The sequence below is a fragment of the Nilaparvata lugens genome, chromosome 2 (assembly GCF_014356525.2).
Source record: "Nilaparvata lugens isolate BPH chromosome 2, ASM1435652v1, whole genome shotgun sequence".
Classification (NCBI taxonomy): domain Eukaryota; kingdom Metazoa; phylum Arthropoda; class Insecta; order Hemiptera; family Delphacidae; genus Nilaparvata; species Nilaparvata lugens.
The window spans coordinates 3,822,491-3,835,730 of record NC_052505.1 but is presented as its reverse complement, the minus strand read 5'-3'; the positions used below and the strand labels follow the sequence as shown (position 1 = coordinate 3,835,730).

The window sequence follows — 13,240 nt, the reverse complement described above, 5'->3', positions numbered from 1 at the left end:
TTTGCCAAAACATATTAAAAATCAAATTACATACGGAACAGAAAGAACAATTCAAATTCAATTCAATTTCAATTTTTTCAATTCAATTTATTAATGTCAACAAAAAATTAATTGTTCAAAAATTAATTAATTGTTCACCCGAAATCTCATAAATTTCTAGGTTTTGCTCCAAATTTCACTGTTGATATTCCAAGCAGTTATTTTTCGTTAAGCTATGTGACGTTGGTAGTCTTTCATACTGTGCCGTTCTTACACTCTCACCCGACCAAAACAGTAATAATCGATCCCATTTACCATGGGATATCTTCTAATGCTATCTTTTCTTAATGATAATATTTATGACGTTTGTGAATGCTATTCTAAATAGCCTATGATATATAGTATTAATATGAATAAATATCACATCAAATTGTCTTTTTCTCCATAGGGCTACACTTGAAAATAGAAATCTAAGTCCCCTTTTCAAACTCACAACATGTTTCGCCTATATGATGCCATTATCAAGTAATGCCTAACATTATGATTGTAGAGTCACTTTTGAGATATGTAGGTTTGGGGTGCAGCAAATTACATCTTAATAGATTCAATGTATCAAAGCTCAGAAACTATTCAAAGCTCAGAAACGTATTCTTAAGGTTATGACAAACAGAAACAACCGTTTTCCAACAAGTGAATTGTTCACCGAAAGTAGAGTTCTCAGCGTCAGACAGTTATTATGTATTAGTTTTAGTAATTCATATTAAGAAGAATTCAAATAATTTTACCGACTTAATAAATATTCCATAGCCACAACACCAGAATTGGAAATCTGAATTTTCTTCTCGTTCCCAGAATGAACACAGCTTTTGGTTAGAGATCTGTACAATATTCAGGTCCTAGAATTTACAATAAAATTCCGCAGATCTCAAAGGTCGAAATAAATATAAATAGATTTAAAAGAGCAGCACGGAATTGGTTATATGATACTCGCATTTACTACACTGAGGAGCTCATTGTAAATAGGATATAGGATGAACTACTGTCTTCTTTTTATTCTACCTTTAATAACTAACAAACCTTTATAACTAAAATTACTAATTACATTTTTTATACAAATGTTTTAGAAAAGAATATTATGATCACCTCGACACATATTATTATAGTGGGGTATCATAATTAGCACTAAGTTTAGTATTAGAAATTTTGTATGTATAATATACCAATTATGTATATGTTTTTTCAATAAACTCCTCTGGTTGCAATTCATTGGCAAACAGAGAAATTATTATTATTATATCGAATTAATGTGTAAAAAGTGTTGATTGTGTGATTCAAATGCTAATTTTATTTGATTGATTGATTAATTTTATTACTTGATTGTTTTATTTTGCAGATGACTCGACAGTGCCAACTCCACCTCCTCCTCCTCCTCCCATGATGACTCAGGGGGGTGTTCCCCCTCCACCACCTCCTCCGCCGCCATTAGGACTTGTACATATTCCCAACATGAGACTCAAAACTGAGGTAATTCTACTTGAAGAAATTATATTTTATTCTGTTATAATAGTCTTTAATTTTAATTTTTTACTCGAATTAAGTAGATACATAATATTTATTGTCTTCTTGTGATCTTCTATATATATAAATGTGAAATGGCACTCACTCACTCACTCACTGACTCAGTCACTCACTCGCAGAACTAAAAATCTATCGGACCAAAAACGTTCAAATTTGGTAGGTATGTTCAGTTGGCCCTTTAGAGGCGCACTAAGAAATCTTTTGGCAATATTTTAACTCTAAGGGTGGTTTTAAGGGTTTAAAGTTCGTCTTTTAGCATGTATATTCTTCTTATTCTCTTAATTATAATTGAGAAAAGGCCATACCATATATTTTAATATAGAACTATAATCTAGAGAGAGTACCTCTTCGAAACAGTTTTTAACTGGTAACTAAATTCATAATTTTGTCAGGTTGGCATTAAGTTGAGTTGACTTTGTTAGGTTGGCACCAAGTTGAAGATTGAAATGCATTTTATCGCGGAAAAATTGATTGGGCACTGCTACTTCAATCAGAGCTATTCCTGGGAATATTATATCACTAGCCGTCAGGCTCGCTTCGCTCGCCATATCCGTTTAGCCAGACGTTTAGTCTAGACCCCCGACTGGATCGTCCTAACATATGATAAAAATGCTCAAATGAAAAATGCAGGCGAGCGAAGCGAGCCTGCTGATCTCATTCTTGGACGATCCAGTCGGGGGTCCAGGGCGTGGACCTCCCTTGCTAGACGGATATGGCGAGCGAAGCGAGCCTGACGGCTAGTTCCTTATAAAATAATAATTAGCACTAAGTTTAGTATTAGAAATTTTGTATGTATAATATACCAATTATGTATATGTTTTTTCAATAAACTCCTCTGGTTGCAATTCATTGGCAAACAGAGAAATTATTATTATTATTATTATTATTATTATTATTATTTTTTTTTTTTTAGTCTTTATTCATTAAATAATGTACAAGTACATATGAATAGTGTCAAAGATTTTACAACTCTAGGGCTAGGCTATCTCTAGACTACAAAGAAATTTATAATTTATTTAAAAATAGCGTCAAACTCATATAACGAATACAACGATAAGCTCACCAGATATTCCTTCAAGTTCTTTCTAAATATTTGAGAATCTTCTAATACTCTTAAACTAGTTGGTAGCTTCAGAAACTATTTCTCTCCTCTGTAAATTGTTTTTTTCTCAAAGATATGTATCTGTGTCTTTCTGTAATTCGACCGAAACGCGTATTATAATTGTGCGTATTATTCCTTAAGTTTGTACAAGCAATGTTCTTGAAGAAGATAATAACATCAAAAATGTATTGGCCATAAACTGTCAAGATTCCAAGTTGTGAGAACGCTACTTTTACTGAGTCAATTCTATCGAATTATGTGTTACACATTATATCGAATTAATGTGTAAAAAGTGTTGATTGTGTGATTCAAATGCTAATTTTATTTGATTGATTGATTAATTTTATTACTTGATTGTTTTATTTTGCAGATGACTCGACAGTGCCAACTCCACCTCCTCCTCCTCCTCCCATGATGAGTCAGGGGGGTGTTCCCCCTCCACCACCTCCTCCGCCGCCATTAGGACTTGTACATATTCCCAACATGAGACTCAAAACTGAGGTAATTCTACTTGAAGAAATTATATTTTATTCTGTTATAATAGTCTTTAATTTTAATTTTTTACTCGAATTAAGTAGATACATAATATTTATTGTCTTCTTGTGATCTTCTATATATATAAATGCGAAATGGCACTCACTCACTCACTCACTGACTCACTCACTCACTCGCAGAACTAAAAATCTACCGGACCAAAAACGTTCAAATTTGGTAGGTATGTTCAGTTGGCCCTTTAGAGGCGCACTAAGAAATCTTTTGGCAATATTTTAACTCTAAGGGTGGTTTTTAAGGGTTTAAAGTTCGTCTTTTAGCATGTATATTCTTCTTATTCTCTTAATTATAATTGAGAAAAGGCCATACCATATATTTTAATATAGAACTATAATCTAGAGAGAGTACCTCTTCGAAACAGTTTTTAACTGGTAACTAAATTCATAATTTTGTCAGGTTGGCATTAAGTTGAGTTGACTTTGTTAGGTTGGCACCAAGTTGAAGATTGAAATGCATTTATCGCGGAAAAATTGATTGGGCACTGCTACTTCAATCAGAGCTATTCCTGGGAATATTATATCACTAGCCGTCAGGCTCGCTTCGCTCGCCATATCCGTTTAGCCAGACGTTTAGTCTAGACCCCCGACTGGATCGTCCTAACATATGATAAAAATGCTCAAATGAAAAATGCAGGCAAGCGAAGCGAGCCTGCTGATCTCATTCTTGGACGATCCAGTCGGGGGTCCAGGGCGTGGACCTCCCTTGCTAGACGGATATGGCGAGCAAAGCGAGCCTGACGGCTAGTTCCTTATAAAATAATAATCTACAAAATAGTGAAGTTTTCATACTTTGTGTCTATTTTCAAGGTAATAGTAGACTGTTAACAAAAATAATTTATACCGTTAATTATGTATTATTGAAGGCTTCACTGAATTCATTAAGATCCATTATTTAAACGCCACATAAATAAAATCAATGCTTTTCTTTAAATTTGACTGTTTACAGTGAATCTTGAAACAAATTGGGGAAGATTGTTTTAATTTTCGGAACAAAATATTTCAAATTAATATTCATTTTACAGTTTCGAGTACTAATTAGAAGTAATTTTGTTATAAATTCGGATCTTAATAATCTTTCTAAATTCAAAATTATTAATTGTCTCAAGTGTTTGTGTTTTGTTTCAATGTGGAAAATTAGTGAAGAATGGAAAGTCGCACATAACCTTTTTTTGGACAATTTATTTTATGAAATTGGGATGAAAAGAAGTTTTGGACTGTAGTCTGTTTCTTTGTCCTTAAGCTGATTGTGAATGATAAAAAACTACTGTTAACTGCTTACCATGGACTTATACTATCTCATATTAGGTATGCTATTTTAGTATGGGGTAATTCATCTCAACAAAATATGGACAGGGTGTTTAAGATTCAAAAGAAGGCACTCAGATGTATAGAGAAAGTGAATAGGTTAGACTCTTGTAGGCCTTTATTTAAAAAGCTTGGTCTTTTAACTGTGCCATCTTTGTATGTATATGAAGTTGTAATGCATGTGAAAACGAGTGGTGTGATCCAGAATTCAGATGTTCATGAGTATAATACGCGAAACAGAGCAGATTATCATATAATGGGTCACAATAGTAGGTTATTTGAACAAAACCAGATTATATTGATAGGAAATTTTATAACAAGCTACCTCAAATCTTGAAAAGTAATGATGATTTGAAGATTTTCAAAAATCAAATTAAAAAATATTTAGTTGATAGAGATTTTTATAGTGTACAAGAATTCCTTTCAAACCTAAACTAGGTTGAACTACTTAGTGTTAGAATTATTATGCAATAACATGACTTGTCTTATACTCCATGACTGGAGTCTTTAGGACGTAATCTTAAAAAAAAACATTTATTTAATTAGATATAATAACGAAATGATATCCTTTATATTATAAATAATAGTTTTAAAATGAAGATTCAATTTATGATCACATGCATAAGTACAGTAGGTGAGGCAAAAACACCGGCAAAAGGAAGATTCCTTGTGCGCCAGTGTGAGTCGTAAATCAGTCGTAAAACTATATCTCCAAGGCGTTCAGCACGCAAACATGTGTCAGCCTTTGGACTTTCTGATCGTTCTGTGAGGAGGATTCTTCACGAAGAACTTCATTTCCATCCATACAAAATGGATATGAATTACAAAATGGCTGTTTCAAAGGAATACTTCTCAGAATGCCTTATCTCAATTAGAGGCGATTTGTATTGGCCGGCTCGATCTCCTGATTTGCCCCCGTATAAAGTTTTCCATGTCGATATGAACCGTTCAAAGACCCTCCAAGATTTGAAGAACAACATACTGATTTATTGCCATTATAACGTGGACCTCACTATACAACCCATAGTAGCTCGGAATGGGTCAAGAAGCCGTTTTAGTCAATTAAGTATTGTTATGACAAATGAATTGAATTGAATTTTGTGTTGTAGATAGCAGACGTGCGCCGAGAACCACCGGCAGCCATCCAGAACGCGATGATGACCAAAGACAAGAAGCCGTTCACCTACACACCGGGCGGACTCGACCTGTCCGAGATCCGCTCGCCGCGGATGGCGCGACGCATCAACCGCAACGCGCACGCCGAAGACGCAGCCGCAGGCGAGCCGCAACCGCGACCCGCCGCCCAGCCCAGGCCGCTATCCATGCCGCCGCAGATGGCTGTGCCTGTCTTTCCGCCGCAACCTCCGCCGCCGCCACCTCCCGCACCGCCGCAGTCGGCAACCTCGCCGCAGCCGCCGCAACCTCTCGCTGTGCCCAAGGTATGAACTGCCAGCCGCAACCTCTAACAAACTTTCAAGCCAGTGTGTCGAAGCTGCTTACAGACTTGAGGCTGTACACAGGCTAGAAATAAACTTTTCTACTGGTGAAGTTTTTCGATTTGTTTATCATCAAGCTATCAAGCTCATTGTGTATCTTTTCGGATGCAACACGTTGCTTTTGAGACGACACAGAAGAGCATATGTTGCTTATGTGAAGATACATTTTCAAAAATGTTGGATGTTTGTGAGCGGGTAGTATTGTATTCTAGTGGCCCTCCGTTGATAGGCAAAGCTACAGGACCCGGACTGTACCTCACTGTTTCTGTGCAGATACAGATATAATCAGCTAATGAAAAGTGAATTGCGGTTGATTTATTCATTTATACATTTTAAGATACAATATAATTCTCAACTATGAATGATTGGGAAAGGAACAACAGGCTTGAAGCAGTTATTGTGGCACTTGAGACTGTGCAAAGGCTAAAAATAAACTTTCTACTGGTGACATTTTTCAAAGTTTTTCGATATTTTTCAAAGATAACTCCAATGGAAAATTTCGAAACCGTTTATGATCTGGAAAGAAAACAGAGTTTAGCACTTCAACAACCCATAACTTGCTTATTAGACCACTTGAAAATTTCAGTTGCCACTTTTTCTCACTCTTATAATGATCTTAACAATTATATTGAAAAAGATTATCCAATTTGAATAAAAATAAAAAGGTGTATCGAACAGCCTTAAGCGCTGTTATCAGTGTGTTGCTGTGGATGGATTTCAATTTGAATAATTTTGGACTTTAAGGTGTTTTATTAGGCTATGTTCTAGTTTTTTATTTAAAAGTTATATTCACCTAAAGTGCAACAATAAAAATATTTTATTTAACCGAAAACACCTTTTTAATGTTCTTAGAGTATCGTTTTTCAATATGCGACCATTTTGTTTCTATGAAGGTTAGGGAGTTGAAATTTTCCCAGAATATTTTTAGAACCTACTTTGTAAACTGTGTAGAATTTGAAAAAAGTACGGTGCATGAATAGGCAAGTAGAATAAAATCAAACGTGTAAACCTCTTCGTGGGACACGGTGTATATTGGTTGCATTCATTCAGTTGCAGCCCGTGCAGCGACAAGCTGCGCCCAGCCCCGTATCACAGAACACGGGCAGCATCTATGTGCCTCCAGTCCAGCAGCAGCCGCCATCACAGCCCACTAGATCGCAGCTCGGCTCACTGTATGTGCCGCCGGTGCAACAAGACGCGCAACATGACCCGCAAAATGATGTGCGACAAGTCAACAAGTCGCCTGCGCCTTGGATGACACGCAACAATGTGTCACATAATGATGCTCAACATGACGCGCATAATGATGTGCAACAAGTGAACAAGTCGCCTGCGCCATGGATGACGCGCAACAGTGCCCCGCAACAGCAACAGCAGCAGCCGCCTTGGGTGGTTGTCAACCGGGAGCCGCCCCAGTCTCCTGTTTCACCTGTGGTTGTCTCGTCGCCGCCCCCTGCTTATGGCCCGTCTCACAACCAGGCGCAGACCAGGATCATACCTATACAGGTATTGATTATGAATATCAAGGGTGACTTTCATGTTAAAAAAATATAAAGATATAGAATAGAATAAGTTTTATTGTAACCTAGCATTAGCTTCGTCACAATATACAACGAATACTTTGTACTTTATTGCCAAAAAAGCTTTATTGACAAATAATGTCAAACACACAAGACAATGATTGAAAAGAAACTATGATAGCTATTTAAAGTAGCCTACCCTTATTAAAAGTAGCTAGTAGTATAGTAGCCTACCCTTTCTATATCATAAAACCTATTCTACTTCTCAAAAAACAACAATTTACAACAATATTGTAATTTCATATTGACCATAGAATAGGATATTTAAATATAATATTCTTACAAATAAAAAATATTGACAGCAGGTTAAACAGCTGGAAATTCGATGAGCGCTACTATACAAATATTATTTGTCAACCCGGAATTATTTGAACTGACAAATACTTTTCGTGTAGTAGCGCTCATCGAATTTCTATCTAGCTGTTTACCCTGTTGTTAATATTTGCAGTAGCAGAAGTCTTCGGGGTGATTTACAGCATTCAATTGGGATTTTCGTTTAATGATAATTATTCATTAACTAGCTGACCCGGCGAACTTCGTACTGCTAAATAGTTGATGCATCTCATGACAAACTTTAGCTGGATGCACACCTTAGGAGGCGCGATGCGGCGTTTTGCATCTATTGGTTCTTGCTTATATTGGTTTGAATAGAAGAACTCACACACACTGAATCGGACATGGCGTGGAACGGTGTGATAAGGCAATCCCCATAAGATCAACACTTTGTATCACCAAGCCGCGCCTCCTCAGGTGTGCTTAGTCTTAGCTTAATGTGATGCACTATATTTTTACGAAAATTATCCAACAATCAGTATTTTATATCTCAATATGGACTTCCTATCTGCTTAGTCAGTTGTACAGCAGTTTGTATTTTTAGATAGGCTATAGTTGAAGCTACAGTTGCAGCTTGCTGGGAAATTGAATGACATAATTATCTCCTTGCTGCTGATTTTCCCGTGCATATTCCAAATTTACAGCATTTCGAGTTCTACGATCCAAGTTTGGACGTCGTTCGCACCGCTGCATTATTATTAGAATCGAAATTTTGTGAATCAGTAGAAAGAAACAAAAATAAAAAACAGATCTACCGACGGCTGTTGTATGACGCAATGATTATAACAGCTGATTCTTCACAGCATTTCTGTGTGTGGCCAGCACACAAATCTTCTTCTATGAGGATTACATGTAAACTTCGAAGGACCGTAGGAAAGAGTCCTGAAGTCTGATCATAAATTTGATAGGCCATAAACCTGCTCCTGAACATAACAAAGACAACTAAACAAAAATCATCAAATTCTGTGCACACATAAAAAAGTTATTGAATGTCAGAATTTGAGGCTCGATTTTTATTTGAACAAATGCAATTGAAATGATTACAGATCGAAGGCCGTGAGACTCCGCAGCCATCGAATACCAGGATAATACCAATACAGTTGGAGGCATCCCCATCCCCGTCTTCATCTCCCCACTACAATCCACATGCGCCTCAGTTCAACTACCAACAACAGCAACAACAACAACAGCAGCATCAACAACCGCAACAACAGTTTCAGCAGCGCAGGCCAGTCTATGTACACAACAAGAACAACCCGCAATATGCCAATGCTAATGAAAAGTGAGTGTATAATCACATAAAGGTCCATAAAAACCAGGTCAAGACACCCGTGTTCCTTATGGAGCGGCCATTTTGTGGGATTTTCAAGGCAGCACATTTCAAAACCCAGTCTAATTCAATTTGCACGTAACAAAATCATGCATTATGTATTTTAAAAACCATATTTTGGTTCAGATGATATGTAAATTCAGGTTTTCGATTTTTTAGTAATGAAATTTCAACAATAAATGGTTCAATTATATTTAAAAATTGTTCTTATTCCTGTAACATGTTATGATTCATAAGGCATTGGGACAAGAGGCCAAGGAGGATCGTCCTTGCAAGAGGCTAACCTCAAAAACAGTTTAAAGTTCCCAATCAATTAAATCTAAAAATTAACAATTCAGTTCCTAGTTGGAATCTAAATACTATTATTCTGTTGGAAGAATTTATTTTACAATTCAAAGCCAAGCAATATCCCTTGAAAAAAATTACAGATAACCAAAGACCTTAAAGATGATACCTCTAAGGTTTTTGCAAATAACACATCATGTTGTATATTATAATCTATAATGGTAACAGTTGATCAATTTGAAAATTGGTAAACTAGAATCCCACAAAGTGGAGATTTTGCAATGCATCACGGGATCGTATCATGACCTGTATTTATAGACCTTGTAGAATTCATTCTATATATCTGGTCTAAGGTTCAGACCAAGCTATTTATCTGAACGTCCGCAGAGTTTGTGTTCACACCAAACACATCTGTGAGCCGACAGAGCTATTTTCGCTCTGTTCTCAGTTGCCGAGTGAAGATGTTTGTTTAAGTGGTTTTCTCTTGTCGTTGAATACTGTATTATTTAGATAAGTTGGGAAAAGTGATTTCATCGAATTCGACTAATAAGTGGAAAAATGTATTTTGATTGTGTTAGCCGGAGTCGGCAAGGTCAAATGAGAAAAATAGTCGAAAGAAATCATACACTACTCTAGTGAGGTCCACGTTATAATAGCAGTGGAGAAATATAGGAGATCAACGTTGCCGATCCTCTGTCTTGTCAATGCCTTCTTGACGGTAGCTGATACAGGCTTATTAATGTAATATTAATTGTTCATTCTCATTGCAAAAAATCGATTATATTTTATCAGGCAATAAATAATATTTTCCAATAATTTCATAATCAATTTCCATAATAAAGATGAAATATTTTGTTAATTAATGTCAATTCTACATTGTCAAAAGCCGATATGGCAACAGAGCAAAGCGATAGAGAGATAGCGCTATTCGCTTTGTTGAATGATAGACAAGGATAGCAATACCATTACTAATCAAACACTGCCATTATAACGTGGACCTCATTATAGGATCATATTTCATGAATGAAAACCATTCTCACTTCAATAGCATGCCTACCAACTTCTGAATAATACAAATATCTTTGTTCTGAGCAATTTTCCCTCTTAGTGAATGATTAAAAGGCGATTCTTCAAGATCTCTGCCGATTCCAAGATGACAGTAATAATAGACAATAGTCGACAGTAATCGGCTTGAGTTTTAGTGCAATTTGAAACATAAACTAAACGACCTGTACCATGGGATATCTTCTCATGCTATCTTTTCTCTATGATGATACATGTAATGACCAGTGATAGTTAGGCAATAGTCGACAGTAATCGGCTTGAGTTAACTGTGAAATTTGGAACATAACGACCTATACCAGGGGTCTCCAACCTTTTTTATCTAAGGGCCACATTGTTAATTATTGGAGGCTTAGAGGGCCAATAACAAGGATGTACGTGAATTTGACTTGTGGGTCACACACGACGGGGGATTTGGGGGTGTAAAATTATTATATTTCCATTAAAATAATATGAGGAGTTTTGAATAGGTTTAATTAAAACACAGGAAGAAACAAACCATTTCATTTCAATACAAAGTCCAATTTATTGAGTGTAAAAAGGTCATAAGAAAACTTGACAATGCATGAATTTAGCAAGTTAAACAAAATGCTAATAACTTTTTTATGGTAATAAGACAACTTGACAATACACGAGCTCACAGAAAGTTACCAAACTAAAATAGAATACTTATTTTTAGTGAGAAGATCGCATTTCTTTTCCACTTGAAATGTCCGCCCATTTAAGATCAAACGGTTCCGATCATTAAAATTGTTTTCAAATGTTCATCTGACAAGGAAGATATGTATTTGGATTCAACAAACTTCATTTTTGAAAATGTCTGCTCACACTTGTAGGTAGATCCACAAAGAGAAAACATAGCTTTAGCATGGTTTCTTAATGTTTTTAGAGTTTTTTTCTGGGAGAGACATGTACAGTCCGTGCAGACCATTTGCTAATATCTCACAATGGTTGATCGCTGCTTGTTTACAGCTAATTTTACTCTTATTAAGAAATGGAGTGGCTGGTTAGAGAAGAGTGCTGAACTCACAGCTGTTGTCAAAAATGTGTATAAATATAATATATTTTCAAAAATCTGTAGCAATAACTCTCGGCGGGCCGGACAAAATCTATCCGCGGGCCGGATGTGGCCCGTGGGCCGTAGGTTGGATATCCCTGACCTATACCATGCGGTATCCTTTCATTCTATTTTTTTTTCTATGATGATACATAATAGGATACAAGTAATGTATTTCAATTTTGTAGTTCGGCAGTGGATGGCAGGAGTCAGCCACAAGGATGGGCAAATCAGGAAGATCCTGGAGCTCCCGTACAGTCTCGCTCATTCAGAGTACTGCAGAAAGTTACTGACGCCTACAGTCCTGCTGAAGGTGAGTCAAAATGGCTCCCAGGAAAACCATTACAAGCGCCCTTCTCAAATTTTACAAGAACTAGCAAAAACTTTTCAATGTTGATTTTTTGGATATTTAAAAAGTATTTTTAAAACTTCTCCCATCAATAACTACAAGTAAAAGTTATTAAATTTATCTATAGGAGTCACTACATGATAGGAAAGAGTACAAGGAACGTTTTTCCATAAAAAAATCTAGTAGCCTACTCAAATTTTGGCGCTTATAACGTTTTTCCTGGCAGCCATTCAATTACTGCCAATAGTTAACAGTGTGTTGTTGATACACACACTGTAGGTACAGAGTGAGCATAAATTATTGAAAACATTTCATAGATGATTAAAAAACTAACGAATTAGGGCCGGTTTCCGAGCTCGGGATATAGCTGAGTTCTAGACACAGCTGGAGTCAGAAAATTGGCTCTCCGAAATGGCACGTAGTCGCAGTTGAAAGTAAATTTCAAAAAATTATAAAATTGAACACAAAATGATATTAAGAGAAAATAGTGTAAAATCCCCCCCCCCCCCCGAAACGGGGCATAGTCGTAGTCTACGTTTAAATTATATTTCGAAAAACTAGAAAATTGAATTGGCCCTACGTGTACTTACATGGGTATTGATTTATTGAAAAGCCAATTTCAAATGGTTAATAATATTGTAATAATAAAATAAAGAGAAAATAGTGTAAAGAAGTTTCAGCTATTTTGAATGATTTAGGAATGCTTCATTTCGTCAAGGAAAAACTTTTCCGATTATATAGAAATGAGAAAATTAAGATTTCATAAAAACTACGACTACGCCCCGTTTCGGATAGCCAATTTTCTGACTTCAGCAGTTTAAAGTCTAGTAGCTAAATCCTGAGCTCGAAAACCGGCCCTACATGTACTTACATGGGTATTGATTGTTATACTTTGATTGTATATTTTTTTACCAATGAAATGTGTTCAATAATTTATGCACACCCTGTAACTAATGGTGGAATGAAAAACTCGATGTTGTCACAACCATTCATTCAAATGGAGAGAAACTAGATTCAGTTGTTACTCTAATTTCAATCCTTGATAAAAATTGGAAATAATTCATTTTTGTTTGATGGCTGCAACAGCTTCAAGTCTTTTCAGTTAAAATTGATTATTTTAATTATATTATTTTGTGGAAGAATAGTTAGTTGCTAAGAATGTTGAAGGAATCCACTTACCTTTTCAATGTAGACAGTTGAAACTAATTTTTCATTACTGAAGCAATGCTTTTG

The 13,240-nt window shown here is 36.0% G+C and overlaps 1 protein-coding gene across 7 annotated transcripts in view; it reads left to right on the top strand.

Annotated features, from left to right (window-relative positions):
- LOC111045198 overlaps nucleotides 1-13,240 on the top strand; it is a 113,468-nt gene that overhangs the window by 65,957 nt on the left and 34,271 nt on the right. For 6 of the 7 annotated variants that reach the window (XM_039420354.1, XM_039420360.1, XM_039420358.1 and 3 more), the window contains exons 6-10: nucleotides 3,030-3,160; nucleotides 5,625-5,954; nucleotides 7,062-7,517; nucleotides 8,971-9,206; nucleotides 11,847-11,971. In XM_039420354.1, coding sequence (XP_039276288.1) covers nucleotides 3,030-3,160; nucleotides 5,625-5,954; nucleotides 7,062-7,517; nucleotides 8,971-9,206; nucleotides 11,847-11,971 — 1,278 coding nt within the window. Of the gene's footprint in view, nucleotides 1-1,372; nucleotides 1,504-3,029; nucleotides 3,161-5,624; nucleotides 5,955-7,061; nucleotides 7,518-8,970; nucleotides 9,207-11,846; nucleotides 11,972-13,240 lie in introns of all 7 variants that reach the window. The other variant, XM_039420355.1, reaches the window with a different exon arrangement.